The following is a 27,899-nucleotide window of genomic DNA, read 5'->3' on the forward strand; positions in this document are numbered from 1 at the left end:
TCTGCTCCTTCCAAGCTCCCACCAGGGACAGGCTGGCCTGGGTCACACAACTGCTCAAGGGACAGGGTGGGTCCTGAGCCCCCTCTGCTAGCAAACCCCTGCCCCCTGCGGTGCTTTACAGCCAGGCTCTCCTGACCACCTTCTCATCCCTTCACTGCCCCACCCCCATCTCCTGGACTCCCCAGCTAAGCCCTTCTGATCCCTCCCCTGAGGCCTTCACCACCTCCTGTCCAGGATGTCCACCACCACCTGTCTTGAGAATGGCCTGTACAGAAAGTCCTGAGAACCATGAGCAAAGACCAAAGAAACACAAAATTCAGTCGGTTCTAACCCTGGAAAGGCCACCAGCCATGGTGAGGAGCCAGGATGTGAGGACAGAACAGGACGTAGGGGGCAGGAAAAGCCAGACCAAGAGAGGCAAGGTGGATAGCATCGAGGGTAGCAGAGTACCTCTACCAGAGCTCAGGTTCGGGCAGGTTTTGGGGACCAGGGCCTGCATCTGGACAGAGCACCCGAGAAGGAAGACATTTCAGGGCAGGAACATGCGAGTGTTGGAGAGGGGCTATGAGCAAGTCAGCTTGGAGGAGCTCAGCCATTTGGGGATCTGCAAGGCTGTGCAGGGTCATCCCGGCCACACTGGGCTCTCATGGGCCAGGAAGGGCTGACTTCAAACTCCCCCTGAGCTGTGACTACCCTTCACTAGCTGGTCTCCTTTCCCGTCTGTGAGGCTCAAGGATGGGGGGTCTGCCAGCCACCTCTGAGTCCCTGGGGCCCAGCACGGGGTCTGTACACAAGATGTTCAGGAAACATCCTGCTGGGGTGCTGGCAGCCTGGGAAGGTGGCCCTACTGATGGAGAGACCTGGAAATGAAGCTGGGCCGTTTTAATGAGCTTCAAGGGACTCAGTATAATATCCAGGACACCTGTTTAGGCGTTAGGAGTGCTGGGCTCCAGCCCTGTGTGTGCGTGCTCAGTCACTCGGTCTGTCGGACTCTTTGCGACCCCATGGACTGTAGCCCACCAAGCATCTCTGTCCATGAGATTCTCTCAGCAAGAATACTGGAGTGGGTTGCCATTCCCTTCTCCAGGGATCCTCCCAACCCAGGGATTGAACCTGGGTCTCCTGCATTGCAGGCAGATTCTTTACCGCTGGGCCACCAGGGAAGCCCAGGATCCAGCCCTAACTCTGTCACAAATAAAGAGGTCACGTCCCCTAACTGGGTATGTCCTCTCTTATGTGAGATGAGGGCATTGAACCAGCTGATATCTGAAGGCTTGTCCAGCTCCAGCAACAAGGGAATCTCCCTCTTATATTGGATGCTGACCTCTCCCTGGTGACCTGTGGGTCAAGTCCTCCCCACACCACCAGGGGGAGCTCTACACATGCCCCAGGCAAGCAACCCACTAGAAGGACTGGACAGGTGGGCCTTCATTCACCTGGGGAAGGCTTGTGCTTTTTCATACACAGGACCCGGGGTGCCCAGCCACCAGGCTCACCACAAGGTAGCCTTGCACCGAAGAGTCATGGCATGGAAATTCTGTGTTGAAGGATATCCTCAGCATCTTCAGTCTAAAGCCCCACTTGCTCATTCATTGTTCAGACCTGGTCCCAGAGAAAGGACCATGACCTGCTCCACGCAACATTCCCATGAATATTCCTAGCATTCCTGATCTGCCTAATTTCTGAGGAAGAAAGAGAATCACCAGTAGGATTTCAATCTTTTAATTTGGGAATGACCAGCTTCCTCCTGCACCCTCCCCTTAGTCCATAAAACCCCCTCCCTGGCCGAGCTTCATCAAATGCCAGACTAGCCCCCACAGACAAGTCCATGTGACTTCTCTCTCAGACTTGGCTCCATCACTGTAGGCTGGGGCAGTAGACAGTAGGCTAGGGAGCTAGTGAATCCAAAGGAGATGAGTCTGGGCTCCCCTGTCCCACTTTCTGGCTGGGCTCAGAAGCCAGGTATCCCCAGGGTCACTGCTGGTCCCCTGTGAAGATGGAGCCAGGTGGGGTAGGGCATGGGGGGGGGGTAGTTGGGTTGGGGGGCAGGGGGCATCTCCTCTCCCCAGAGGATAGGCACTCACCCTGGGCAGCCCTGGGCACCATCTCGGTCCGGTAGATCTTGAAGGCATCATAGGCAAAGACAGAAACCAGGATGATGCCAAACACCTGTGAGAGCAGGAGGAGGCTGCCACAACAAAGGCCAGCCAGCCACTGGACACCAGGGAGAGGGAGGTGGGTGATACGGGGCAGGTGTGAGCCAGGCCCTGGGCGCTGACTTGAGCTTGGGGTGGACAGAGGCACAGGAAGTGTGCGACCATCAGCCGGAGGTCCCTGGGGGATGGGGGAAGCCGGAGAATTCTGCAGGGCTGGACTCACAAAAGCAGCAATGGCAGCTCCGTCCCGGGAGGTCACAGCCGCGAAGGAGACCACCAGGAAGATGATGATGGCACTGACACAGCGGAGGAAGTCCTGGGGGTTGGGGGTGCAGGGTCAAAGGGAAGCAGAGGGCAGGCGGCATCAGCCTGAGGTTTTCCAGGCTAGTCAGCGGCTTGACCCTCAGGTACTGGGAATCCCTACATGGAGATGCCCTTGGACACAACATAAGGCACTTGAGAGACAGAAAGCAAGAGAGAGCTCACACAGCTCCCCAGAGGAGGGACGCAGATGGACACAGGGACAGGGACCAAGATGACAAGCCAAGGGGCTGGGCTGGGGCTGGACCTGCATCGGGGAGCAGTCTGAAGGATGGGGTCAAAGCCATGTTTGAGTATAGGACATGGGGGCTGGATTCCTTGCTTACCCAGGAAAAGGAGAGAGGCTAGAAGAGGAAAATTCAATGTTGAAAGAAGGGCCCAGAGTGGTGGGGAGGGAGGCAGCACGGGGTGGGGACCCTCACCAGACAGGGCCAGTTCATCCGATCGAATCGCTGGTAGTACTGGGTGGCATAGAGGAAGAGGAAGGCTAGTGTGATGAAGAACTCCAGCAGCGCGGCAGCCATGTAGGCAGAGATGGAGGCCGTGAAGCAGATGAAGATGATGAAGGTCAGGGCCTGCAGAGCCGAGGGTGGGCAGTTTACCAGGAAGGGGACACAGGCCAGGACAGGCCTTTGCCTCCCTCTTTCCAGGAAGCTCCCCCAGCCAGCACACTGCCTGCCTTCAGAGGTCTCGCCAACCCTGGTGGCAGGAGCCATGCCCAGGGCCTTTGCCCATCAAGGGCCGACTCCAGCCTCCCACCTCTGCCAGCCCAGGCTCCCCCTGCTCCAGGGCCCCAGCAGCCCCAGCAGTTTAACCAAGCTTCACGGCTCTGGGGAACACCACTCTATGAAATCCAAAAGAGAGTGGGTCCCCCTTTAGCACTGGGAACACCAGCCCCTTGAGTGGTGGGACATCAGCCTGTGCCCCCAGGAGGTACCCCATGCCCCATAATAATTCCAGGATGCCTAAAACTCCTCTAACAAGGACGAGAGCCCCTGGTTCCATGCCAAGAGGCAAGGATTAGAAGGCAGATGCTCCAGAGTGGATGTGCGTCCCCTCAGCTCTCAAATGTAGGACAAGGTATATGCCGAAAACTCAGGTTTACACTGAGGTCTTGCTAAGCGAATAAGGGAAGGTACTTTCCTGAGGACAGATGTTCACAGGGAGCAGGCGACAAAGTGGGTCTGCAGAAAGGCTGCCCTTTGGGGTAACTGAACTTCTTGGACATGCCAAGAAGTGGCCATCTAAGAGCCCGGGGAGAGGCCGGCTCGTGTTACCCCCGTCCCATCCCATCCCTGTGCCTCACGCTCCCTCAGTGTCGTCTAGCTTCAATCCTTCCTAAAGGCAGTGAAAGCTGCTGTCACCGCCTCCAGGTGGAAGAGCAACAAGAAGGCAGGGGAGGAGATGTGGGGAGGGTCGCTGGGGCAAGCGGGGTGTCTGAGAGCCGGGGGAGGGAGGCTGCTGAGGGGTGAGCCCTGAGGGGCCCGGGGCTGGGAGGTGAAGCTCTAGGCTGGGGAGGCGGCTGTTACCAGCTCAGTTTCCAGCAGGATGCCTTTGAGGGAGGAGAGGAAGGTCTTGTCCACCGCGAAGCCGTCGAGCCCTGCAGCTGTCCCGTCCTCGGGGGGCCGGTCCCGACGACTCCAAGCATTGAACATCTCCACGAGGCCCACCGGGTACAGCCCGCGACTGCCACCAGCCCAAGATGGAAAACAGGAGGATGGGAACCTGGCAGGACGGGAAAGCAGACAGGAGCAGGAATGGCACTGCGAGAAACCTCAAAGTGAAGCGGGCAGACCTGCTGTGGGGCCCCGGAGAAGGCGGCCGCGGGGTGCGGGCGGGGGGTTGCTTGCCCAGATAGGCCTTCACCCAGCTGCCCAGAGTGCCCTGCTGGTGCCTGCACTGGTCCACAGGAGGCACGTGGAGGAGGGGGGCGGGGAAGAGGGGAGGGGTCAGCTCTCCTACTTGGAGCCTGACCCCGCCCACCCGCCGAGGGTGGGCGAAGGGAGGAGGGGAGAGGGGGCGGACTGCGGAGAAACCGGGAGGAGCTGGGAGGTGAGCCGAGAAATGTGCCAGGCTAGGAGCCCTGGAGAACCCAAGCCTGAGGCAGTTTTCGTCCTCCCTTCCCTAACCTTAACCCTCTTCCTCATCATCCTTTCTCTCTTTTCCTTTCAGGGAGGGTGGGAGCTGGATCCCGGCCCAGGCAGCACCCCTCAGGACCAAGCTGTAGCAGCCAAAACTGAGGACAAAGGCAGATTGTTGGGGGGACAAGGGGGCGCTGTGTGCCTGCTGCAGTGCCTCAATGGGCCTCTGTTTCTCCAGTATGCCAGGAGGGCAGCCTGACCCAGGGAGCCAGGGAAGGGGAGGGATTGGGGGACCACAGCGGAAACTCCGGAGGGCAGTAGGTGGGAGCTGACAGTGGGGAGGAAATGGGACCAGGCTGGGGACCACAAGATGCTCAGGCACCAGGGATGCCAAAGACAAATTAGGCCACTTTTAAGTACAGATTATTTATTTGAACAATTCTCTCCCTGCTCAATAACAGCCTCTTCCTTAGCAGCATTCATGTCAAAAGACTAGCAACTCCACCAGGAGGTTTAAGGTCGATGCTCCAAAGATGCTCCAAAGTCGATGCTCACTAAGTGTTTGATGAATGAAGGAAAGTGAAAGTCGAAAGTGAAGTCGCTCAGTCGTGCCCAACTCTTTGGGACCCCGTGGACTGTAGCCTACCAGGCTCCTCTGTCCGTGGGATTTTCCAGGCAATAGTACTGGATTGGATTGCCATTTCCTTCTCCAGGGGATCTTCCCAACCCAGGGATTGAACCCAGGTCTCCTGCATTGTAGACATACGCTTTACCTTCTGAGCCACCAGGGAAGTCAGTGAACAAACTAATGAATTGAAGGGCTCTCCACTGGCGAAGGGAAAAATATCTGAAAGTGCCTGTGCTGCACCAGGGCAGCTGGGGGTGGGAGGAAAGAAGAGACAGACATAGCAGAGCTTTGAAGACCTTTCCCAGGAGGAAAGGACAGGATGCCAGTTTCCAGGGACCATAACCAGCCACTACTGCCTTGGATTTGCCCTGCATTTCTCACCCACTCCAAAAAGTGCAAAGTGCAGTCCCCCCATGGTCCCCCATCCTGTCCCAAGATCCTGCTGCTCCGAGTGGTCCTTTGGAGGGGCTGTGCCTTCAGGTGTCCTGGTTCACCACAGCAGGTGGTTGTCCAACCAGCTCCAGTGTTTGCCCAGGGACCAGCCATGGTCGGCACAGCTAGGCCATCACACGGGGCCGCACGCACACGCAAGCCAAGGAGACACGGTAGAGCCTGCGTTCCAGGCAGTAGCCATGGTGGTCGCCCTGCTGTCCAGGGCACGGCCGCCGGTAGAAGACGGTCTGGTTGTGGTAGAGCAGCTCTGAGTTTCCCAGGGGGTCCATGTGGGAGCCCGTCTGCAGGCTGACACAGTGTGGACACAGGCAACGTGCGTGGTACAGATCCTGCGGGAGCCGGTTCAAGTCTCTGTCCAACCTGTGGGGCGGCAAGAGTCAGGCCCTGGAGGGAGGCTGGCCAGGAGCCCGGGGGGCCGGCCAGGGGCAGAGAGGACCCAGGGTGGAAACACCAGGGCTGCTGTCAGTTCTGTGGCTTCGGTTCCAGCTCTGGTACCCACAAGCCAGGTGGCTGTGAACAAGTCACCCCCTCTCCCCTGGGATTTATTCTCCTGAACTATGAGGGTCGGGGATGGAAGAGTGACTTTCCAAATGGTCCTGGAGCCCTGAGGGAGGGGCCAGGTGGGGAGCTCCCCTGGGGCCTCTACCAGACCAGCTGTGGTTCCATGTGATACATATGCTGGGTTCTAGCATCAGGCTGCCTTGTGTGCTTGTTAGTATATATGTATTTTTTTAATTTTAAAATAAAAATTGCTCTTCTATCCAAGTATAAGAAAGCACGAAGTGAAGGCTGACAGTCTGTCTCCCACCAGCCCCACTCCCCTGAGGGAGCCACTGTCTGCCATGTCCTGCCCGTCCTCCAGATTCCAACTGTGCATTATAATAAGCACATGTTTGGGTGTATGGTAAGACTTATTAACTTATTCTGAAAAGGTTTCATAGCCCCCAGAAGATGTGAAAAGTCAGTGCTCCAAAGGTCTGTGCTCCAGAAACTCAGTAGGAAACAGCCAATAGGTTGGAAAACCATCCTCCCAACAGACAGGCCTTCGCAAACTGGGGCTCAGCTAGTGTAGCATCTCCCAGAGTGGATTCCCTGATAAACGCACTGTAGCGGAAGGGGTCTGGGGTCAAATGATTCTAGGAAGCATTGAGTTTAATGGGGTCTTCTCTGCAGACTTCTCGCTGTGAATGTGCTGAGCACGCTGAGAACCTCTAAGGGGGTGGGGACTGCAGCATTTTTCCCCCCACTTACTCGACATCATCACTTTTTTTCTGAGGAACAGCTTGTGTGACACATGTTGCAAAGCATGTCGGGGAAGACCAGCCCAAGTGGTTATCAAGGGTTCACAGCCCAGGTGTCTAGACCCCGGCCAGGTCAGCCGTCTGGCACCCAGCCTCCCCAAAGGGGTTCCCAACCTCTTTAGATTTAGTCTAGAAGCTAGCCAGCCTACTGAGACCACTTCAAAGCGTAGTGGCCTGGAGTCTCCATCCTGGATCTAGTCTCAATCAAAGCTGGCCCCCTCCCTAGCCAATGACCTTCTCCTTTAATCCCCAAAGCCAAGGCTAAGCCAGAAATAGACTTACAGTGGGTGGAAACACAGATACCCCAAGAGAGTGCAAAACAGGAGGAGAAATATGTTTGGGACCCCTAGAATACTAATTTTTAGTATTTTAATTCATTGTCCCAATTTCAGTACTTTCTAATATTTGTTTACATCATGACATAAATAGAGAATTATAATATGTGGCAGCACATGGAGAAAGAATAAGACAGCTCATGATCAAAGACAACCAGCCTGGAGGTCCAGCCACCCAACTGTCCCCCCAGAGCAGAAAGAGGGTATAATTAGAACCCATTCATGGCTCAGAACACTAACATTTGGTATTGGGCTGCTTTGTTCCTATATTGTACATTATTCCCTGATATTTTTGTTAGAAAAACAAAGCCATTGTAGGGGAAGGAAAAGGAGAAGGGAGAGGAGGAGGAAAGATAGAAAGGGAGGAGGAGGGGGAGAAGAAGTAGAGGAAAAGGAGAAAGGAAGAAAACCTAAATTTTCTGTACTGTTTAGATTTTTCACTATTTCATATGATCTGCATCATTAGGCTATAGAATATTATTTCATTTTACAGATTGAAAAAAAACTAAGCTTTGAACCCCTGAGCGATTGGCCCAAGGTCACCAAAAATGTGTCAGGGCTAGACCTTGTCTAACACCCAAACTTGATAACCTCCCTGAGGTAAAAGGGGGACAGATAGGCTGGAGTTGGCTGGAACTCCCCTGGTCCCTCACACACATCCTGACCAGCACATGAGCAGGCGTTTAGGAGGGGGCAGGGGCTGGCAGACTCACTCATATCTCCAGGGGGCGATGGAGCGGCTGTTGAGGGGTCCATCCCTGCTGGAACTGCAGGGTTCTGGGTGGTGGGCGAGGCTGGTGGTCTCTGGGGGAGGCATGAGCACACTGTTCCACTTCAGCCACTCCTCAGTGGAATTCTGTCCTTTGCTGGGGCAGCAGCTGGGCCAGTGGGTGCAACACCTCTGGGACCCCAAACAGAGGGTGTGGGTTCCCATGACCATTGCCAAGAATGCCATTGCCTGTAGGAAAAGGCTAGTGAGAAAACTGCTCCTGCCTAGTCTGGATGCCCCCTCCCCCAGCTGTTCTCTGAGATTCTGATTCATGCCCCATCTGGTCCGCAGCCCCAAAACTGAGAGCTCCCTCCATCCCCAGCCACATCTCTGCTCCTGCCTCACTCAGCACCGTCCCGGCCAGGCCCCTGCACACTTACCTGGTACATGCTGGATGCTGCTTGCCAAGCCTCAGTGCCACGCTGGCTGGACAGTAAGCCCTTGTGGAAGCTGTTTGACTGGAGCAGTTTAGGAGTCCTGGTTTTATTTTCAGCAAACCTGTTTTGTTTATTCAAATTTATTTCCACTACCTTTTGGAGGGTGTGACTTGAGATTAAAAAACAAAACAAACCCCTAAAAAAAAAACTTGTAAGTCTTTCCAAAAGCTGCTTTAAATGCTAGACTCATGGAAGTTGTGATTAACATCATCGTAAGCCTATTGAGTAAACTTTGTTCTTTGCCCTTTACTGGGCGTGGGGTCAAAGTAATAGTATCCTTTTATCCCGTGCCTTGGGGAACAGGCATTATGAGAATTCTGTTGGGTCACTTAATACCCGATACTAGGGAACATCACTCGGACTCTCTCTAAGAGGCCTTGCTGCTATAATCCCTGCTGCTCCCACCCAGGGTCTTGTCTCTTCTCTTCCCTTTCTTCTCAGATGTCCTCAGGATCCTCCACCTTAGTAAACATTTCCCTCTGTCTGCTTGTTCTCTGACCCCTTCCTCATCCTCCACGAGCCCAACTTCTATCCCCTGACCTCCTCTGGACTCAGGATACAGGCTTAATCCCATAGGCTGCCAGGAAGGCCTCGACTCCAACAATTTGTTGGCTGGATGTGCAGGGTCTGACGGAAGAAGTGCTGAGTGACTGTTCCCATGGTACAAATGAGAAGACAGAACCAAGAAGAGAGGCAAGGTGACAGCCTTAGCTAAGAGCCAACAGAAGTACCCAGCTCCCAGATCAGCCTGCCCCACCCCTACTCACTAGTTGAGGAGCATGGCAGGGGGAGCTGCTGCTCTCAGGCCGTGGGGTAAGGCCGTGCGGTCACAGGTCCATGGACCACTGTCGGCCAGGAGAGGGTATGTGTGTTCTGGCAAGGTTCCAGCTGGGCCTGGCCGCAAAGACACAGGTCAGTCAGGGGCCACCCATCCGGGGGGCTCTCTGCCTATTTTGCTCCAATCTTTTTCTCTGCATCCTTGTTCAACAACTCCCCTCACCCCCTCACCAACCCCGCCCCCGCCACTGCAGACTCCAACACACTCATATACAGACACCGTCTCTAGAGTGATGTTTCCTGATTTGCATGTGCTTTCCCTTAGAAAATACTCCTTTGGTAACCAACGACTCAGGAAATAAACAAAGGGAACCAGGAATAACTCAAATGGCAGAGCGATAAGGAATCTTTTGAATGCTTTAGGGCAAAGCAGCCCTAAAACAGAGGCATGATGAAGTCAGAGGGCATTCGGAAGTGGGACAAGCTGATCTGGTGAGTTCTGAGGGGCCTGGAAGTTGAAGGGCGGTGAGAGCTTAGGGTCAACAGGTGATGGCTAGGAGAGCAGGGCCACTTAGGAAGAGCACTGGGGCCAGGAATACATTGCCCCACTCCCACTGGCCCACTCTCTGGCCCTGTGCTCCCACACCCTCTCACTTCCATCCGCCCCCTCAGCTCCTGAGATCATGTGCCAGGAGGGTGCCAAGCCCTGCACATGCATCAGCTAGTTTTACCTTTATAATAAAACCATGAGATGGAAATTACTGTCCCCATGTCAAGATGAAGAAACTGAGACCCAAAGAAATTGAGTAACCTCATCAAGTTTGCACAGTTAGGAGGAAGCCGAACTGGTTCCCTCCCAGCCCTGAAAAACTCCAAAGCTAAGTTCCTGGTATGGAAATGCCACACTGTGGTGACCTCTGGATGGAAGGGAAGCCCCTGCTGTAAGTGATTTCCTACTCACCCAGGTGTGGGCTGGACAGGTCTCACCTAAACCTGCTCGAGGCCACAGGGCATTCCTGCCCACTCAGGCATTCAGCCAGCTGGCTGGGATCCACAGCTCTGGCTACCTCTCCCCCAGCCTCAGGTCTGCCCCATGGCCCCCAGAGTGGCTTCTGGTGTTCCCAAACAACCCCCAGCCCCAACAAAGGCTTTGCGGGGACCTTCCAGAAGTGCTGGATCCCTCGGGTTTCCCCCAAGTCGAACAAAGTCTCAGAGGCTGACACAGGCCCAGACCTCCTGATCTTGGCCCCCATCCAGGACAGGATGCTTGAAAGTGCTCACTTGCTGATGCTGCAAACGACGCACACTGATTGCATGGGATGTTTCCTCCAGGAGAGGCTTTTGGGTTGTCCCCCTGCCTCCGTACCATGACTTCCTCTGAGAAAACTGCTGAGGGGCATTCTCCCCTGTGATGACCAGGCCTGACACAGAACCTGTCCTTTGAGACACACACCCCTGCCCCCCCCCACCCCCACCCCCGCCCCCGCCCACCTCCTTGCAGTTGCTCAGCCTCCACCCTTATCTCAGGAGCAGCTGTGGGTCTCCTCAGGGTGACTCCCTGCCATGAGAAACATTTTCCAGAGGGTTTTCCTCTTGGGGTGACTAAGAATCCCTGAGTCACTTCAGCTTCCAGGGAATCCCTGGGGGTGTAGAGAGATGGCGGTGGCCATGGGGAGAACGTGGAGGCAGAAGCAAAGTTCGTCCAGTACCTGATATCAGGGGTGCCTCCCTGCCTGGGGCTGACCTGGCAGCCACAGGGGAGATCTGAACATGCTACCCCAAGCCACTGACACGAGGTCAGCCCCTAGCAGGAAAGAACAGGGAAGATGTGAAAAGGGGCATCCCACCTGGGCCAAGAAAGCCTGAAAGATGCTACGATGGCTGTCCTTCCCTTCCTCAGAAAGTCATTTGAGTTCTCATCCACTGTCTTGAAGTCCTGCCCCTGCCTCTGATCAGCTCTTCACCGAGGGCCCTCTCTTCTCCTTGTTCATAGCGATGGGCATGCTTGGTGGGGAGGCTGAAGGGAAAAAGGGCAACAAGGATGACCGCAAAAGTATCTTCCTGGTGGCTCAGACAGTAAAGAATCTACATGCAATGTGGGAAACCTGGATTCAATCCCTGGGTTGGGAAGATCCCCTGGAGAAGGGCATGGCAACCCACTCCAGCATGGTTTCCTGGAGAATCCCACGGACAGAGGAGCCCGGTGGGCTACAGTCCATGGGGTCACAAAGAGCCAGACATGACTGAGCAACAAACACAAAAGTGCCAACCAGCTTAGCAGCCCCTGAAACAGTGCTGGAACCGAACCGCAGGGCTCAGCAGGGTCGTGGATGCTCAGGTGCACTCACCTGAGGGGCCGGTAGGGCTGCAGCGGGTTAAAATGCAGAAATACTTCTGCCCCCTGCTGGTAAATAGATGCTGTCCTCAGCCCTGGAGCACCCCCACACCTCAACCTCCCTGTGACCCCACAACTGACGGGAGACTGCCTGGCCCAGATGGAGGCCTTCAGAACAGACTCCCATAACCTGATAGGGACACCATGATGGCACTGGTTGCTAATTATTTATCAGATCAGTTGCTCAGTCATGTCCGACTCTTTGCGACCCCATGAATCACAGCACGCCAGGCCTCCCTGTCCATCACCAACTCCCGGAGTTCACTCAGACTCACGTCCATCGAGTCAGTGATGCCATCCAGCCATCTCATCCTCTGTCGTCCCCTTCTCCTCTTGCCCCCAATCCCTCCCAGCATAGGAGTCTTTCCCAATGAGTCAACTCTTCGCATGAGGTGGCCAAAGTACTGGAGTTTCAGCTTTAGCATCATTCCTTCCAAAGAAATCCCAGGGCTGATCTCCTTCAGAATGGACTGGTTGGATCTCCTTGCAGTCCAAGGGACTCTCAAGAGTCTTCTCCAACACCACAGTTCAAAAGCATTAATTCTTCGGCGCTCAGCCTTCTTCACAGTCCAACTCTCACATCCATACATGACCACTGGAAAAACCATAGCCTTGACTAGACGAACGTTTGTTGGCAAAGTAATGTCTCTGCTTTTCAGTATGCTATCTAGGTTGGTCATAACTTTCCTTCCAAGGAGCAAGCGTCTTTTAATTTCACGGCTGCAGTCACCATCTGCAGTGATTTTGGAGCTCAGAAAAATAAATTTATAGGATCACCTTTAGTTACAAAGATTCCCCTGCCTTCAAAAGGAGTCTGCCTTCAAAGAGAACCCATTCTTGCCTGGGAGACGTGCAGAGAATCAGAGTGAACAGGACAAAAAACTCAGCAACTCCCTCCCCTAGCCAAGGGCTGGTTCCTCCCCAGGTGGGCCTTTGCCTTTCTCAATCCTACAGTCATGGCTGCCCTGCTCATTCATCCATTTGCCAAACATTTATTGAGCACCTACTAGATGCCAGACACCATTCTAAATGCTAGGAAGGCAGAGGAGGACAAGTCAGATAAGGCTCCTGCCTCATGTCTTAGGGGGAGAGGGATGGTAAATAAGGAAACAAGGTAATTTTTGATAATAGTAAGTGCTATGAAGAAAGTGAAACAATGTTAAGAGATAGGGAATTACTGGGGGTGGGGAATTGGTAGAGGAAGAGGGCAACTTTGACTTAAAAAGTCAGAGAAGGCCTTTCTGAAGATGTGGAATTTGACATGATGATGGAAAGGTTCTGGGGAAAGATGGTCCAGGCAGAGGAAAACAGGACAACAGAGTCCTAGAGGTGGAAGGTCTTGGCACATTTAAGAAACAGAAAGGACAATGTGGTTGGAAAACAAAAGCTAAGGAAGAGTGTAGAATGAGAGGAAGTGAAGAAGCAGTCAGGGGGATTTCAGTAGCTAAGACTCCTTGCTCCCAGTGCGGGGGACCTGGCTTCAATCCCTGGTCAGGGAACTAGATCCCATGTGTCACAATTAAAAATCTCAAGGATGAGGATGAGATCAGCTGGAGGGCTCTGCTGGGAAGGGACATGAGTGGGAGAGAAGACTGGGACCCAGAAAACCCAATGGAGGAGTTCCTTCCTTTCTACTCCATGAACAATGGCAAAGGCAAGGCCCGAAGTCAAGGGCCCCCATCTGAGTCAGCCGCCCACCCAGGGTCTTAGCTACCCATCCAGTCTGGGTTTTTTTCCATCCTAACCTGGGACCCAGAATCCTCCCTGAACAAGTTAGAATCACGTTAAACCTCTGTTTGCAAAGGAGAGGGCAGAGATGAGTCATAAGGACAAGGAGAAGACTCCACCTGCCATTGACACAGAAACGCTTGGAGCTTTCCTGAAGGTACAAGCTGGGGGTGGGGGTGGGGGTGGGGTCATGGGGAGCCAAGGTGAAGAGGGAAAGTCATCGTGATAAGCACTTCACATGTATTCACACCTCACCAAAGTCACTATTCCAGATGAATAACGGAGCTTCAGAGATGTTCCAGAACTTGACCAACTTCACACAGCTGACAAACCCCCCCACCCCCACCTCTCCCCAGGGCTTCCTGGTAGCTCAGCTGGTAAAGAGTCGTCCTGCAAAGCAGGAGACCCCAGTTCAATCCCCGGGTTGGGAAGTTTCCCTGGAGAAGGGATAGGCTACCCACGCCAGCATTCTTAGGCTTCCCTGATGGCTCTCAGACAGTAAAGAATCTGCCTGCAATGTGGGAGACCTGGGTTTGATTCCCGGGTCAGGAAGATTCCCGGGAGAAGGGAATGGCTACCCACTCCAGTATTCTGGCCTGGAGAATTTCATGGACAGGGGAGCCTGTCAGCCCACAGTCCATGGCCTCGAAAAGGATCTGACAGGACTGAGCGACCTTCCACTTCACTTCACCTCTCCCCAAGTCTGACTGACTCCATTCCCTGCCTGGGCACTCCAGAAGCACAGATTCATTTTCCTGCAGGTTTGCACTCTGCTCCCCTCACCAGGGACTTCCCTGGTGGCTCAGATGGTAAAGCATCTGCCTATAATGCGGGACACCCGGGTTCAATCCCTGGGTTGGGAAGATCTCCTGGGGAAGGAAATGGCAACCCACTCCAGTATTCTTGCTGGGAAAATCTCACAGATGGAGGAGCTTGGTAGGCTACAGTCCATGGGGTCCCAAAGAGTCAGACACGACTGAGCAACTTCACTTTCACTTTCCCTTTTCCCTCACCTAGCTACAGGCACTAGCTAGACCCTCAGCTACAACGAAGGCAGTGAGCCTTCTTGCCCACCTCCCAAACCACCATTCTGCCAGGTCCCAGCACTTCCTTCCTGCTTAGTCTTTTCCAGTCTCTATTTCCCGAGCACCAGTCAGAGCATTCATCTTTAGAACTGTGTTTCTTACCCACCTCCATCTTGAGCCCCAATTTGCCTTGGCAGTCCTCTGGGCAGAGATTATACCCGTCACTCCCCAGTAGCTGACTATCTGTATTCCAGGCAGCTAGGCCCCTAGGGCTGGGGTCTGAAAGAGGCTGGACCAGGCTGGAGCTAGAAAAGGTGCATCTGAGAATGCATCTGAAAATTTAAAAGTTCCTCTCCCATCCCAAAGGAGTCTGAGTTTGTTCATAGGCGCCCAAGCAATAGGAAGAGGAGGGCGCTGGGGCAGGTGTCTCTCCCTCCCCTCCTGGCAAATGCCTGGACTTGTGGCTCTATGGAATGTGGAGGTGGGGGTGGATGGGAGGGGAAGTAGGGAGCCTTTATCCAAGCCCTCACGTTCTCAAAGGGCCTTAAATTAGACTTCAGATATTATCTCCAAATGAGGCTATGCATAGAGCCATTGTCTATTGTATTTGAAGTGTTAATGCGTTAAACGTAAATATTGAAAATATGCTACAGCTTTTCAATCCAGATTGGCATCTCATTTTTTTTTTTTTTAATTCTAGGAACCTCAAAAACAGAAGGCGGCTTTTCCAGCGTCCCTGAGGGGGCTTTGAAGTCTTCTTTCCAAGAGAAAGAACGCGGGGAGGGAGTGGGGAGCTGAAGGGATGCCGGCACGCAAAGGAGCAATAATAGGGCCGACAGGTGTGAGGACCAGAGCCTCGTCCTTTCAGCTCCTGGGGCTCCAAATCCCAGCTTCTCTGAACGAGTCCTGCCCTTTTGTGTCCGCAGTGACCACTTCTACTCCACTTGGCAGCAGGAGTGAGCCAGAGTGAGGGCAGGGGACAGGCCTAGACTGGCAGAGGCGTCACATCCCGCCAGCTCGCCCGCCCCCAGCTCCGGAACCAGCCGCTCAGGCCTCACGTTCCCTCGCCCGGGCTAGAATCTGTGTCAGCTCCAGACCCCCGGCCGGCCATCCCTGCGGAGGCCACGCTGAGGGAGCAGAGAGGCTCCGTTGAGGACCCCAGAAGGGCGGAGGGAGCGCGCTCCCTCCCAAAGGAAAGACAGTTGTGGGGCTGATGAAAGGGAGGCCGAGAGGCGCGGGGCTGGCGGGCGAGAGCGGGGGCGTGACGGGGAGACGAAAGCTCCGGGGAGGGAGAGAACCGGACCACCTGGAGGTCCGCCGCGACGTCAGGCTGGAGCTGGAGGGGGAGAGGAGCCGGGAGGGGGCGCGCAATTTAGCCCGAGGGTCCTGAGCTGAAACTCAACACCCGCCTTTGGAGGGCTCGTCCCCCTTTCTCCTCCGCCCCTTCCCTTCCCCTCCCTTTTCCCCTCCCTCCTTTCTCTTAATCCCCGGGACTGAGCCCCACGCCGGAGCCGAGAGGGCCCGAGGGGAGGAGAAAGGAGCTGCACCCAGAGGGCGCCGGGAGCCTGGGAAGGGGAGGGAAGGGGAGCCGCGAGCGGGGGGTGAGCCTGAAAGCAGCGCGCGACCCCCGGACCCTTTCCAGCCCTCTCAGTGCCCCCCCCCCACCCCACTTCCAGGCGAGTCCGCAGGACCCTAGCCGCTGCGCCTCCTTAGCCTTCTGTTTGCTCCTTGTTTTGCTTTGTGGCCTTTCTCTCGGTTCCCAGAGACACCTGGGCTGCCACGAGCCCTGGGGCGCTCAGAGGGGCCCCGCCAAGGGTGCGTGTAAGCGGGGCGGCGGGGGCCAGCGTCCTGGGCCAGGGGGCCGAAGGTGGGAGCGGGAGTGTTGGCGCCGAGGGTTGGAAGGGGCCGCGTGGGGAAGGCCGTCCCGCCCCCTCGAGCCCGGCCCGGGTGCACGTAGCGAGGCACGGTCCCGGCGCCCCCAGACCCCGAGGCGCGCTGCGAGCAAGTGTGCGTGCTCGGGAGCTCGCCTTGGGGGCTTCGAGCGTTGGGGCAGAAAGCCGCCACTGGGGTCGTCCAGCCCAGCCTCCCTACTCTCCGAGGCCTTTGGCTCCAGCCTGGCCTCCGCTGCCAAGTCGGGCGACTTTGAAGAGAGACAAACTTCTCGATTTTCACTACCCCCGCCCCCTCCCTCGCAGCGGGGCTGCTGCAGAGCCCCCGACGCCCGGATCTCAGCCCTGGGAGCACCGCTCTCCGGCGCGGCTCCGGGTGGGGAAGGTTGGCCCCTAAACTAGTTCGTCCAGCCCGACCGCCCCGGCGGCTTCTCCCTGCCCCCAGGGCCGTCCTGAGCGGCCCGAAGAGGCGTCGAGCGCAGCCCCAGCTCCCACCTCCTCGCCCGTCCTGGCACTGGAAGGGAGCTTTGGGCCCATGCGGACCCAGGGTGCCCCCGAGGCCTAGGACAGGCAGCTCCGGGGCCTGGCCCACCCTGCAGCCGCCGAGAGGCCGCGGGGACGGGGCAGAGCGCGCGCCCTTGGATGAGGTCCCGCAGCGACGCCCCGGCCCGCCCTGCTCCTCCTCCTGCCCGGCCAAGCTGCCTCCCATTTGGGGAGTTTTGTGGGTTTTCTTTCTCCTCCTCCAACCTCTGGGGAGGCCACGATTCAGGCGCCGCAGCCGGGGGCCGCCTCCATGGTGCGGGTCAGCCGCTGCTGAAGTCAGCGAAACCGAGCCTGGCCTGGAGCTGGCCGCGAGGAAGGCCAAGGCCATGGCCATAGCCACGTCGGTGAGTCCAACCAGAGAGAGGAGGCTGACGGGCAGAGACCGTCACGGTCTGTCCTGCACTCCTGTCACTTTTATTTCTGCCTTCTCTTTGTCTCGCTCCTTCGTCCCTTGCTTCTTCAGGAGACTGTGTCCCCCTTCTGGCACATTGGTTTCCCTTACCTCCTCTCGCCTCTCATCCCTAACTCCTACTGGGTCTGGCCTCCCCTTCTCTCCTCCCCTTCCCATTCTCCTCTCTTTCTTTCTGGAGGCTGCCCCTGGAAGGAGGGGAGGGGGCAAGCTTGAGTCTCCTCTTCTATGGGAGGGAACCGATGGCCACTGGAGGTTGGCAGGGGTTTGTGATTGGGAGGGCTGTAAAAGGTTGAAAGGGAGCTGAAAGAATGGAGGTGACTCCAGGAAAACCGGAGGGCAAAAGGCCCAAGGAAGCCCTGCTCTAGAGGAGGGATGGAGGAAAGGAGGGGAAATAGAGTAAAAGATGGAGACCAGGCAGGGAGCAAGGGAAAATAGAGAGAGGAGGGGAGGTTGATGTCACCCAGCCTCTGGCCACTTTCCTGGGACTGGGGACAAAGGGAGGAGACAGCTGGCATGATGGGACAGTGGGAGGAGGCCTCCCAGGAAACGTGTGGCTCACTGCCACCCCTCTTTAGGGCAGCCACTCCCTCACAAGTCAGCTGGGCCCCTGAGGAGGGAGTAGAGCTGGGGTGGCCACACCCATCATCAATCAGTCTATCAGCGACTCTAGCAGGGTTCCCGCAATTGCAAGGGAGGTTTGATCCCATTGGACAGAATTGTAATTGAACACAAGGAGGAGCTCTTCACAGCCCCGCCCCTGCTTTCTGTCTTGTACTCCTGTAGACTGAATCCCAGCAACTGTATCCCGTTTCTACCCTTCGCTAGGCCCTAGGATGCCCAGGGAAATCGGAGCTGCCACCTGTTTACTGGACTCCTCTGAATGGGCATTCTAGGAAGGAGGATTGTGACGCTGGGAAGAGAAGCATGGCTGCTCACCTCCTCCCACACCTCTCAAGGATGAGTTAGATGTTCACTCCTTCTCAGACCAAACTCCTTTTAGCTTCTCAATCTATATGATGGGGAGAAGACTCTAGTTCAGAGCCAGAAAGGGGGAGAGGGGGTACTCCGACATAAAGATGTTGCCTCAGGAGCCAGCTAATCATCTTTATAGTCCCAGGAGGTAGATCTTTCTTTTTGCTTGGAAGGGGAAAGTGTTGGTATTTATACCCGTGAAACACACAGGACCCTGAAAACAGCTAATCTTCTTCGAGTATTTACTGGCCCTAAACTTTGTCTTGGTATGTCCTGGTTCTTGATGCATTGTCTCATCCAGTACTCACAACAACTCTGAAGCTAGTACTGTTATTATCTGAAAGTGGATATTCAGCTATGGATATGGAATTCTACAAAGGAGGAACCTGAGTCTTGGCGAGGTTAAACAGACTGCCCAAAGTCACCCAGCTCGAAAGCAGCAGAACCAGGACTCAAAACTCAGGTCTGTCTGCCTTAAAAACAATGCTCTTAACTGCCTGCCTGGATCCAAAACACCAATTTCTAATTTATAGTTAGAAAGAAAAGTGCCAAGCTAACCAGGAATTTGTGTCATCTGGCTAGCATGTTTGCTTTCTGTGGCACAATTGCCTTTAGAAGCCAAAATGTAATCAGAAAAGAGTTTGATGAATTTGGAATCAGGCAAGAAGTCAGTTTGTTATTAATCTCATCCAGCTATAAAGGGCTGGACAACCTCTCTACCTGAGGGAAATATCAGTCAAGAGGAGCATGCACTCTCCCTGGCTGAGCAGGCCATCCTTCCCCCAGTGTCTGTTGACCAAATGCAGCCTACCCGATGGAGAAGTTTCACCATATTCATCAATCCACATGGATTACCTGCTCAGTACTAACTACTCAGCGCCTAACTACCTGTTTTCTACCATCTCTGTGTAAGCCACTAGCAAACATATCGGAAGTGGAATATATTTTAATAGTGTGAGTGGCTTAAGCCTGATTCTACCAAACGACTTGGTGGAACCAGAGTCCGGTGATGAGTGACTAGTAAAGGGAACTTGAACATCGTGAAAACTTCCTATGAACTTAAATCATGTTTGAGCTATGGATCGTCTTTTTTTTTTTGAAGTGTAGTTTATTTACAATTATGTGTTAGTTACTGCTCTACAGCAAAGCGATTCAGTTATACATATACACACATTCCTTTTTAGTATTCTTTTCCACTATGGTTTATCATACAATATTCAATATAGTTCTCTGTGCTCTACCCTAGGACCTTGTTCCTTATCCGTTCTATATATAAAAACTTACATCTGCTGACCCCAACATCCTATTCCGTCCCTCTCCCAACCCCTCCCCCTTGGCGCCAGCAGTATATTCTTTACATCTGTGATTCCATTTCTGCTGCACAGATAGGCTCACTTGTGTCATATGTTAGATTCCGTGTATAAGTGATGTCGTATGATATTTGTCTTTCTCTTTCTGACTTCACTTAGTATGATAATCTCTAGTTGCATCCACGCTGCTACAAATGGCATTTATTCATTCTTTTTATGGCTGAGTAATATTCCACTGGGGGTGTGTGTGTGTGTGTGTGTGTGTGTGTGTGTGTAGTTTATGGCTAAGTAGTATTCCGTTTCATGGCATTTATTCATTCTTTTTATGGCTGAGTAATATTCCACTGGGGGTGCGTGTGTGTGTGTGTGTGTGTAGTTTATGGCTAAGTAGTATTCCGTTTCATGGCTGAGTAGTATTCCCTTATAGTAGAATTCCATAGTATTCCATTCCATTCCAATACTGAGTAGTATTCCATGTGGATATATACACCACATCTTTATCCATTCATCTGTTAATGGACATTTAGGGTGTTTCCATGTCTTGACTATTGTAAATAGTGCTGCTATGAAATTAGGGGTGCATGTATCTTTTTGAATTATAATTTTGTCCAGATATATGTCACAGGCCCTCTTGACTTTACTACTGTTACTATACAAGAAGAAAAAAGTAGATCCTTTCTTTTTGGCCATGCCACACAGCTCACAGGATCTTGGGTTCCCTAACCAGGAATTGAACGTGGGGCTTGGCAGTGAAAGTCCAGCATCCTAACCACTAGGCTACCAGGGAACTCCCCAAAAGTAGATCCTTATGCTTGTGGTTGTGAAAAACAGTGTGAGTGCAGCCTCTGGAATCACACAGCCTGGAGTTCAAATCACATTGCACCAGCTGTATGTCATTGGGCAACATATCAACATACCAAGCTCTCTATTCCAATTTCCTTTCCAAACAGGGATAATGATGACTCTTCCCTTATCAGGTTGAGGATTAAATGAGATGAGATGATTAGTGCAAACACTTGTTCAGTGTCTGGATATATAATTTGCAACTTGGTGTCTGTGATTTACCTGAGCCTATAGTGTCCAGGTGGCGCTAGTGGTAAAGAACCTACCTGCTGATGCAGGGGACACAAGAGATGTGGTTTTGATCCCTGGGTTGGGAAGATCCCCTGGAGGAGGAAATGGCAACCCACTCCAGTATTCTTGCCTGGAGAATCCCACAGACAGAGGAGCCTGGCAGGCTATGGTCCATAGGGTCACAAAGAGTTGGACACGACTCAAGTGACTTCGCACACACGCACATAGCTCTCAAAGGAAAAAGCTTAGATATCCCCACCAGGAGAACTGGAAACAGTCTGATAAATCTTTGCTCTTGGTTGGGCCACCAGCCCCCCTACACAAACACACACACACACACACGAGTGTATATACTTTTCTCTTCATGGTAACTTCAGCCTCTGCTGGTAGAACCTTACTTGCTAAGACTGAGAACAAAACAATTGCTTTGGTTTCTGTTTTCTTCCCTATTATGCCGAGGCTCTGTCTGGGCTGGACTTCTCCCAGTCTCTCTCAGAATGAGGTATCTCTGCAGCTGCTTAATCTAACCTGCTTGTAGGGGATACTGACTGGGAAACAGGGAAGGTGATGGAGATTCCATGGGAGACCTTTGCAAGATTTCCCTGTGTAATTCATTCAGCATACGTTCATGGAGGACTGATTCCAGGTCAAGCCAATTGCAGGGGCTAGGAATATAATAGTCCCTTTTCTCACAGGGCTAACAGTACAAGGGAAGAAATGTATTTTTAAAAGTAAGTAGACAAATAGTATGGGCTTCCCTTGTAGTCTAGCTGGTAAAGAATCCACCTGCAATGCAGGAGACCTGGGTTCGATCCCTGGATTGGGAAGATCCCCTGGAGAAGGGAAAGGCTACCCTCTCCAGTATTCTGGCCTGGAGAATTCCATGGACTGTATTGTCCATGGGGTCGCAAAGAGTTGGACACAACTGAGCGACTTTCACTTCACTTCACTTCAGACAAACAGTATAAACTAATGTGAAGGAAGTAATAGGTGGAGACAGACACAGAAGGAGGTGGGGAGAAGAGTGAGAAGGAGACATTATTTATTTTTTGGCCATGCCCTGCAGAATCTTAGTTCCCTGACCAGGGATTGAAGCTGCATTATCTGTATTGGGAGCATAGAATCTTAACCACCGAACCACCAGGGAAGTCCCAGGAGAAGGAGACATTTAAGAAGAACTGAAGGGGCTTCTCTGGTAGCTCAGTGGTAAAGAATCTGCCTGCCAATGCAGGAGACTTAAGCTCAATCCCTGGTCTGGGAAGATCCCACACACCTCAGAGCAACTATTGAGCCTGTGCACTGGAGCCTGGGAACCTCAACTACTGAGACCATGTGCTGCAACTATGGAAGCTCATTCACATAGAGCCTGTGCTCTGCAGTGAGAGGAGCCACTGCAGTGCGAGTCCCATGCACCACACCTAGAGAGTAGCCCCCGCTCTCCGCAACGGAGAAAAAACCTATGCAGCAATGACGACCCAGCACAGTAAAAAATAAAGAAATTGAAGAACTGAAGGATGAAAAGGTCGAATCAACTGAAGAGTCAGGGAAGGGTAAAGGAAGAGCAAAGGCCCTGAGGTGGGAAAGAGCTTGTCTAGATCAAAGAATAGAGAGAGAATGCAGGGAATGGCACTGAAGCCAGGCCGGGCCCATCAGGAAGAGCTGAGTCGGGAGGTCAGATGTTTAGCTTGAGGAAACCAGGGAGCTCTGTATTTTGAGCAGGGGTAACGTGACCTGATGATGTGTGTGAAGACCCCTCTCCCTGCTCCCACCTCACCCACCAGGCCCAGCTGGCCCGGGCACTGTACGACAACACAGCTGAGTCCCCGCAGGAGCTGTCCTTCCGCCGAGGGGACGTTCTACGGGTGCTGCAGAGGGAAGGCGCTGGTGGGCTGGATGGCTGGTGCCTCTGCTCCCTGCATGGCCAGCAGGGCATCGTGCCTGCCAACAGAGTGAAGCTCCTTCCCGCTGGCCCAGCACCCAAGCCTGGCCTCTCCCAGGTGCCCCCAACCCAGCCAGGCTCACCATATCCAGCCCCAGAGCACGGCAGTGAGGACCAGGAGGTGAGCACAGGAGCCCCCCAGCCCTGACCCTGGACAACCCATTCCTCTCTGCTGGTGCAGTGGGAACAGGAAGAGCCCTGAGACCCCCCAGCTCTGCACTGACTCTGCTGTTCAAATCCTGTCTGCCAAGTCTTTTCTGGGCTCTTTCTCCACTGGCACAGGGAGGGGGATGGAAGGTGTCTAAGCTCCTCCCGGGCGCACACTATGATTCCCTGCTCCCCACTCCACCTGACCCACCTGCCTGTCGATCCCCCCCAGTTGTACGTGGTGCCACCCCCAGCTCGACTCTGTCCTACCTCGAGACCTCCAACTGGACCCTGCCCACCCTCCCCTGACCCCATCTACAAGGTCCCCAGAGGTGGTGGGACCCAACTGGCTGCCCCTGGAGCTGCCTTGGAGGTGAGGGCTAGGGGTTCATGTGTCTGTTGGACAGAGGACAGATGGCTCTCGAAGATGGGTTAGGGGAGTGGGGAGCCCACTGCCGAGCCTGAGAGTAACTAACTTCTTCCTCTGCAGGTCTATGACGTACCCCCCACTGCCCTCCGAGTTCCCTCCAATGGCCCCTATGACTCCCCGGCCTCCTTTGCCCGCCCTCTGGCTCAGGTTGCCCCCCAGTCCCTTGGAGAGGATGAAGCTCCCTATGACGTGCCTCTGGCCCCAAAGTCACCATCAGACCTGGAGTTAGATCTGGAGTGGGAGGGGGGCCGGGAGCCAGGGCCCCCCCTCTACGCTGCCCCCTCCAACCTGAAACGAGCATCAGCCCTCCTCAATCTGTACGAAGCACCAGAGGAACTGCTGGCAGATGGGGAAGGCGGGGGTGCTGACGAGGGCATCTACGATGTCCCCCTGCTGGGGCCGGAGACACCCCCTTCTCCAGAGCCCCTGGGAGCTTCGGCCTCCAGTGACCTGGACACCCTGGCCCTCCTTCTGGCCAGAAGCCCCCCACCCCCACACAGGCCCCGGCTGCCCTCAGCCGAGAGTCTGTCCCGTCGCCCCCTGCCTGCCTTGCCTGTGCCGGAGGCCCCCAGCCCTTCCCCGGCTCCTTCTCCTGCTCCAGGCCGGAAGGGCAGCATCCAGGACAGGCCCCTGCCCCCACCCCCACCGCGCCTGCCTGGCTATGGGGGTCCCAAGGTGGAGGGGGATCCGGAGGGCAGGGAGGTGGAGGACCACCCAGCAGGACACCACAACGAGTACGAGGGCATCCCAGTGGCCGAGGAGTACGACTACGTCCACCTGAAGGTGAGCTTGCCTCAGTCAGCCCCCAGAAAGCCTCCAGGAGAACAGGGGTCAAGACCTGAGGTCCCAGAGGCAGACCCTGGCTTCCTCCATTCCTTTCTTTCCCTCTGCTGAGCTTGCACCCTGTGGCCTGGGACCCCTGTACTGGACCACATCATTTGTATCAGTGCCGCAACCCAACCTGGGGTCCCCAAGCTCTCTGACCTGCCACTAGGGCTCTCCCAGACCCAGAGTCAGGAGGCTGCTGATCCGATGGGAGGAGAGACCTTCAGGAGGAAGTGGGAGTGGGGAGGAGTGGGAAGACCCCGGGGGCTGCCTTGCCCTGCTCCCCTACCCCTGCACTGAGGCCCTTATCCCCTACTGCAGGGCATGGATAAAGTTCAGGAAGCCAGGCCTCCAGATAAGGCCTCCCCAGGGGATCCTGAGCAGCTGGAGAGGGAGCCGCCAGAGCAGCAGGTAACCGGTGTGGTTGGTGCTAGAGCAGCAGGCAGGGGAGGAGGAACAGGAACTTGGAAGAAGGGGTGTTCTTAACTGAAGCATCAAGGGAAATATATTTAGGAGGGGGGTAAGAGTTCAGTGAAACAGGACAGTTGGGGTGGAGAGGAGTTAGAATCCAGAAAGGAGCTGGAACTTAGAAAAGGATACCAGGAATTCAGAAAGAGAGGAAAGAATGTGTTGGAGAGGAGTCAGAAAACCGAGCACTCAGGGGAACAGAGTTGCTGGGCTGGGTGACTTCTGAGGCTCCTTCCAACTGTGAATTCCTGGGTTCCTAAGAGACCTAGCTCTTAATTCCAGCTCCACCACTAAGAAGCCAGGGCCTCTGAAGCCGCCAGTTAATCTCTCTCGGTCTAGGGAAATGAGACTGTCTCCTCGACTCATGGTCTAGAATGGTCCTAATCACCATAGCTACCAACGGTCACGTTTGTACCAAGCGCCAGACCCTGTGCTCCGTACAGTGCACCTGTCAGCACTGATCATAGCCATAGTCAGCACTCATACGGTGCTTACAGTTTGCAATGCTGTGTTCTCAGCTCTTTCTGTGAAGATCAACTAATCTTCACTGCAGCCTTAGGAGGCAGAAACAAGAACTGCACTATCCAGTGTGGTAGCCACAAGCCACATGCAGCTACTGATCCCCAAGTGTGACCAGTCCGAACTGGAGTGCACTGTGAATATAAAATGCACGCTAGATTTTGCAGACCTAGTATGAAAAACAATTTCAATAACTTTTATATTGATTACAGTGTTGAAACTACACCATTTTCAATATATGGAATTACAAAATATGTACCCATTTCTTTGTAACTTTTCTAACGTGGCTACTTGGAAATTTGAAATAGCACATGTGGTTGGCATTATGTTTACATTGGACAGTGTAGTACTAGGCTCCCCATAGATAAAGAAGATAAAGGAGATAAAGGAATGATGACATTCAGAGACTTGTTTTTGAGGTTGTTTGAATCCAGGTTTATCAGATGTCAATTCTGGGCATCTTCCTGTCACTCACTAAGAGAATCTAAATTGTCTGATAGGCGAAGGTACAATTTAAAGGGGTTGAGCTCAGGGAGAAAGGAAGGCATGAGGAACAAAGGGAGGGAAGGAGAAAGGAAATAAGAACGGAAGTGGCACTGGCCAAGCAGTCCCGCTGAACACTCTTCTCGCCCTTAGGAGGCCCTGTCCCCTGGGGAGTCACTGGTTCTGCCCACTGGAGATCTACAGCTCCTGCACTTCTACGCCGGGCAGTGCCAGGGCCACTACTCAACACTGCAGGCGGCTGTGGCAGCCCTGATGTCCAGCACCCAGGCAAAGCAGCCCCCGCACCTCTTTGTGCCCCACGGCAAGCGGGCGCTGGTGGCCGCTCACCGCCTGGTGTTCGTTGGGGATACCCTGGGCCGCCTGGCAGCCTCTGCCCCTCTGCGAGCACAGGTCGGGGCCGCGGGCACAGCACTGGGCCAGGCATTGCGGGCCACCGTGCTGGCCATCAAGGGGGCCGCCCTGGGCTACCCATCCAGCCCTGCAGCCGAAGAGATGGCGCAGTGCGTGGCGGACCTGGCAGGGCAGGCCCTGCAATTCACCACTCTGCTCACCAGCCTGGCCCCCTGAGCCCCTTGTCTCTGCTCTGCCCTCACCTGCCTCCCAGAGCCGCCTCCAGTCCTCAGGTGGCTGTTTTCGGGACTATGAGACACGGAGGCATCTTTCCCCCTACTGCCCTTTCCAGGCATCTCAGCCTCTCACTGAGGCCCTCCTCCCCTACCCCCACAGCTTTTTGTATGAGCCATTTTGTATAAATTATTTATATTTAATATTATTCCCTGCTTTGTCAGGGGCAGGCACCAGGCCCTCCAGGGACCTTCCTCCTCCTTCAGCCTGGGGTGGAGGCTCTTGGGCGCTGCAAGGCCAACCCCTCTGGAATCTTAACCCCACAGAGAGCCAAGTAGCTGAAACCTAGAGCCACCAGGAGCCCCTTTTTTGTCCTGTGTCTTGGCTTTGGAACATCGGCGCCTCCCTGTTAGCCGAGAGCAAGGGCAGAACGTTGGCAGCCCGGAGTGGGAAGGTCTGGGAGAGGCCAGAGGACTCCTCCACGCAGAAGCAGGAGAGCTGGGCCTCTGACATGGTGCACCTCAATAAACCGGGCTTTCTGGTTCCCCGACTCTGCTTCCTGGGAGCCTGGGGGGCAGGCCCGGCACCCTCGGCCAAACTGCTGGGACACACACTGTGGGCAGTCTGCCCTTAGGGTTTGTGGGGAAGTTCTGCTGTTTCTCCAACTGTTCATCTAGCAGGTTCTCAGTTCCCATGATGTGCCAGGCACAGTTCTGACGGTCCATTGTGGGGATGGGCTGGATAGAAACAAGTCAGCTGAAACAAGTAAATAAAAAAAAAGGAACCTGCCACAGAGTTGATAGTTGCTGGTAATGGAAATGAACAGGGTGATATAGATGAGTAGATGGGGAGAGGCCATTGGAGACTTTAGACAGGCTTGCTGGGGAGGTGGTATCTGTGCTGAGACCCCGAGGATGAGAGAACCAAGAATAGTCTGCAACATAGCATTCTGGGAAGGCAGGCCCTGATTCCTGACCAAGGCCTCTCCTCCAAGACCGATGTCAGATGATGTCATCAGAGAGGTGCACACAGGGGAGGGAGGCCATGAGGGAGCCTTGATGGTGCCCTGCTGAAGAGGTCACCCCAGCTGTGCTCAGCTTTGTGCCATAGGACAGCTCTGACCCACTGGAGAAGACTACTGGGTGCCCTCTCCCTTAGGTTAACCCAAGAGGGTCTAGTCCCTTAAACTCCCCTTCCCAACTTCCTGCTGACTATCCTTCCAGACACACCACCTTTTAGAGGAGCTGAGGGGCCAATGAATTCAATGTGTTAGAAGTCCATAGTCCACAGGGCCTTGGTGAAATTGATGGGCCATTCACCACAAGGGAAGAAGTCCAAGCCACAGATCCATCGCTTAAGCTCTGCTTTCCCAAGATTCTACCCTGGCACAGTGACTGGACTGGAGGTACCCCAAAATTCAATCACAGTCAGTCCCTTGGCCCTTCTCCCCATGCATTTGCCTCCTCCATTTGAGGTTCTTTGTTCTCATTTCACTCTCAAAAGAAACTCATTTCCAAAGGCTGGGGCCACCAAAACTCACCTGTAGGTGTTGGCATTAAAGACGTAACAGAGGCCATCCTCCACCACCTTCCAGAAAGAATTTCAAGAGATCAGCCTGGAATTAGAGTCAGAGGTCTCAATGCAAGCTTCCGTGTACCTGTGTCTGCAGGTAAGTCCTGTCAGATCCTCAGAATCCTAGTTTCCTCTCTAATATGAGAAGGAACGTAGTGATCTCCCAGGGCTGTTGTGAGGCCCTAACAAGATACTGCGTGTGAACAGCCCAGCAACGCAGAAAGTTACGTGGATTGCAATTCCAGGATAGACATGAGGAGACTAGCAAATAAATCCCCAAGGAATGTTGCCTGTGACAGCACCAAAGTAAATACTGAAGAGATGC

The 27,899-nt window shown here is 54.2% G+C and overlaps 3 protein-coding genes across 4 annotated transcripts; 1 reads left to right on the forward strand and 2 right to left on the reverse strand.

Moving 5' to 3' along the window:
• Positions 1-1,706: 1,706 nt before the first annotated feature.
• Positions 1,707-4,636, reverse strand: CMTM5 (CKLF like MARVEL transmembrane domain containing 5). Its single transcript, XM_027553269.1, has 5 exons — positions 4,007-4,636; positions 2,900-3,052; positions 2,380-2,472; positions 2,085-2,169; positions 1,707-1,988 (listed from the first exon to the last, which is right to left on the reverse strand). Exons 1-5 carry the CDS (start codon positions 4,130-4,132, stop codon positions 1,975-1,977), a joined length of 471 nt encoding a protein of 156 aa, XP_027409070.1. The 5' UTR covers positions 4,133-4,636; the 3' UTR covers positions 1,707-1,974.
• Positions 4,637-5,282: 646 nt separating this feature from the next.
• Positions 5,283-9,423, reverse strand: IL25 (interleukin 25). The gene is made up of 3 exons (XM_027552761.1): positions 8,425-9,423; positions 7,989-8,233; positions 5,283-5,999 (listed from the first exon to the last, which is right to left on the reverse strand). The coding sequence occupies exons 1-3, from the start codon at positions 8,431-8,433 to the stop codon at positions 5,744-5,746; spliced, it is 510 nt and encodes a 169-aa protein (XP_027408562.1). The 5' UTR covers positions 8,434-9,423; the 3' UTR covers positions 5,283-5,743.
• A 6,002-nt stretch (positions 9,424-15,425) lies between these two features.
• On the forward strand, positions 15,426-26,791 carry EFS (embryonal Fyn-associated substrate). Of its 2 annotated transcripts, XM_027553270.1 has the most exons (6): positions 15,426-17,182; positions 22,388-22,666; positions 22,925-23,065; positions 23,183-23,905; positions 24,269-24,358; positions 25,571-26,791. In XM_027553270.1, the coding sequence occupies exons 1-6, from the start codon at positions 17,165-17,167 to the stop codon at positions 26,003-26,005; spliced, it is 1,686 nt and encodes a 561-aa protein (XP_027409071.1). In that variant the 5' UTR covers positions 15,426-17,164; the 3' UTR covers positions 26,006-26,791. The 2 variants fall into 2 exon arrangements, with proteins under 2 accessions (XP_027409071.1, XP_027409072.1); XM_027553271.1 differs by lacking the exon at positions 22,925-23,065 and having other exon boundaries at positions 16,555-17,182.
• The last annotated feature ends 1,108 nt before the right edge of the window (positions 26,792-27,899 follow it).

Source organism: Bos indicus x Bos taurus, chromosome 10, assembly GCF_003369695.1.
Source record: "Bos indicus x Bos taurus breed Angus x Brahman F1 hybrid chromosome 10, Bos_hybrid_MaternalHap_v2.0, whole genome shotgun sequence".
Lineage (NCBI taxonomy): Eukaryota > Metazoa > Chordata > Mammalia > Artiodactyla > Bovidae > Bos > Bos indicus x Bos taurus.

Bases quoted from the DNA above. Each gene is read 5' to 3' on its own strand.
- CMTM5 (XM_027553269.1), bottom strand. From the start codon at position 4,132: ATGTTCAATGCTTGGAGTCGTCGGGACCGGCCCCCCGAGGACGGGACA. The intron at 3,053-4,006 runs GTAACAGCCGCC...TCGGCTCTGCAG, and splicing joins TCCTGCTGGAAACTGAGCTG to GCCCTGACCTTCATCATCTT. The intron at 2,473-2,899 runs GTGAGGGTCCCC...CCCAACCCCCAG, and splicing joins GGATGAACTGGCCCTGTCTG to GACTTCCTCCGCTGTGTCAG.
- IL25 (XM_027552761.1), bottom strand. The intron at 6,000-7,988 runs GTGAGTCTGCCA...GCCGCCCCACAG, and splicing joins ATCGCCCCCTGGAGATATGA to GTTGGACAGAGACTTGAACC.
- EFS (XM_027553270.1), top strand. The intron at 23,066-23,182 runs GTGAGGGCTAGG...CTTCCTCTGCAG, and splicing joins CCCCTGGAGCTGCCTTGGAG to GTCTATGACGTACCCCCCAC. The intron at 23,906-24,268 runs GTGAGCTTGCCT...CCCCTACTGCAG, and splicing joins ACGACTACGTCCACCTGAAG to GGCATGGATAAAGTTCAGGA.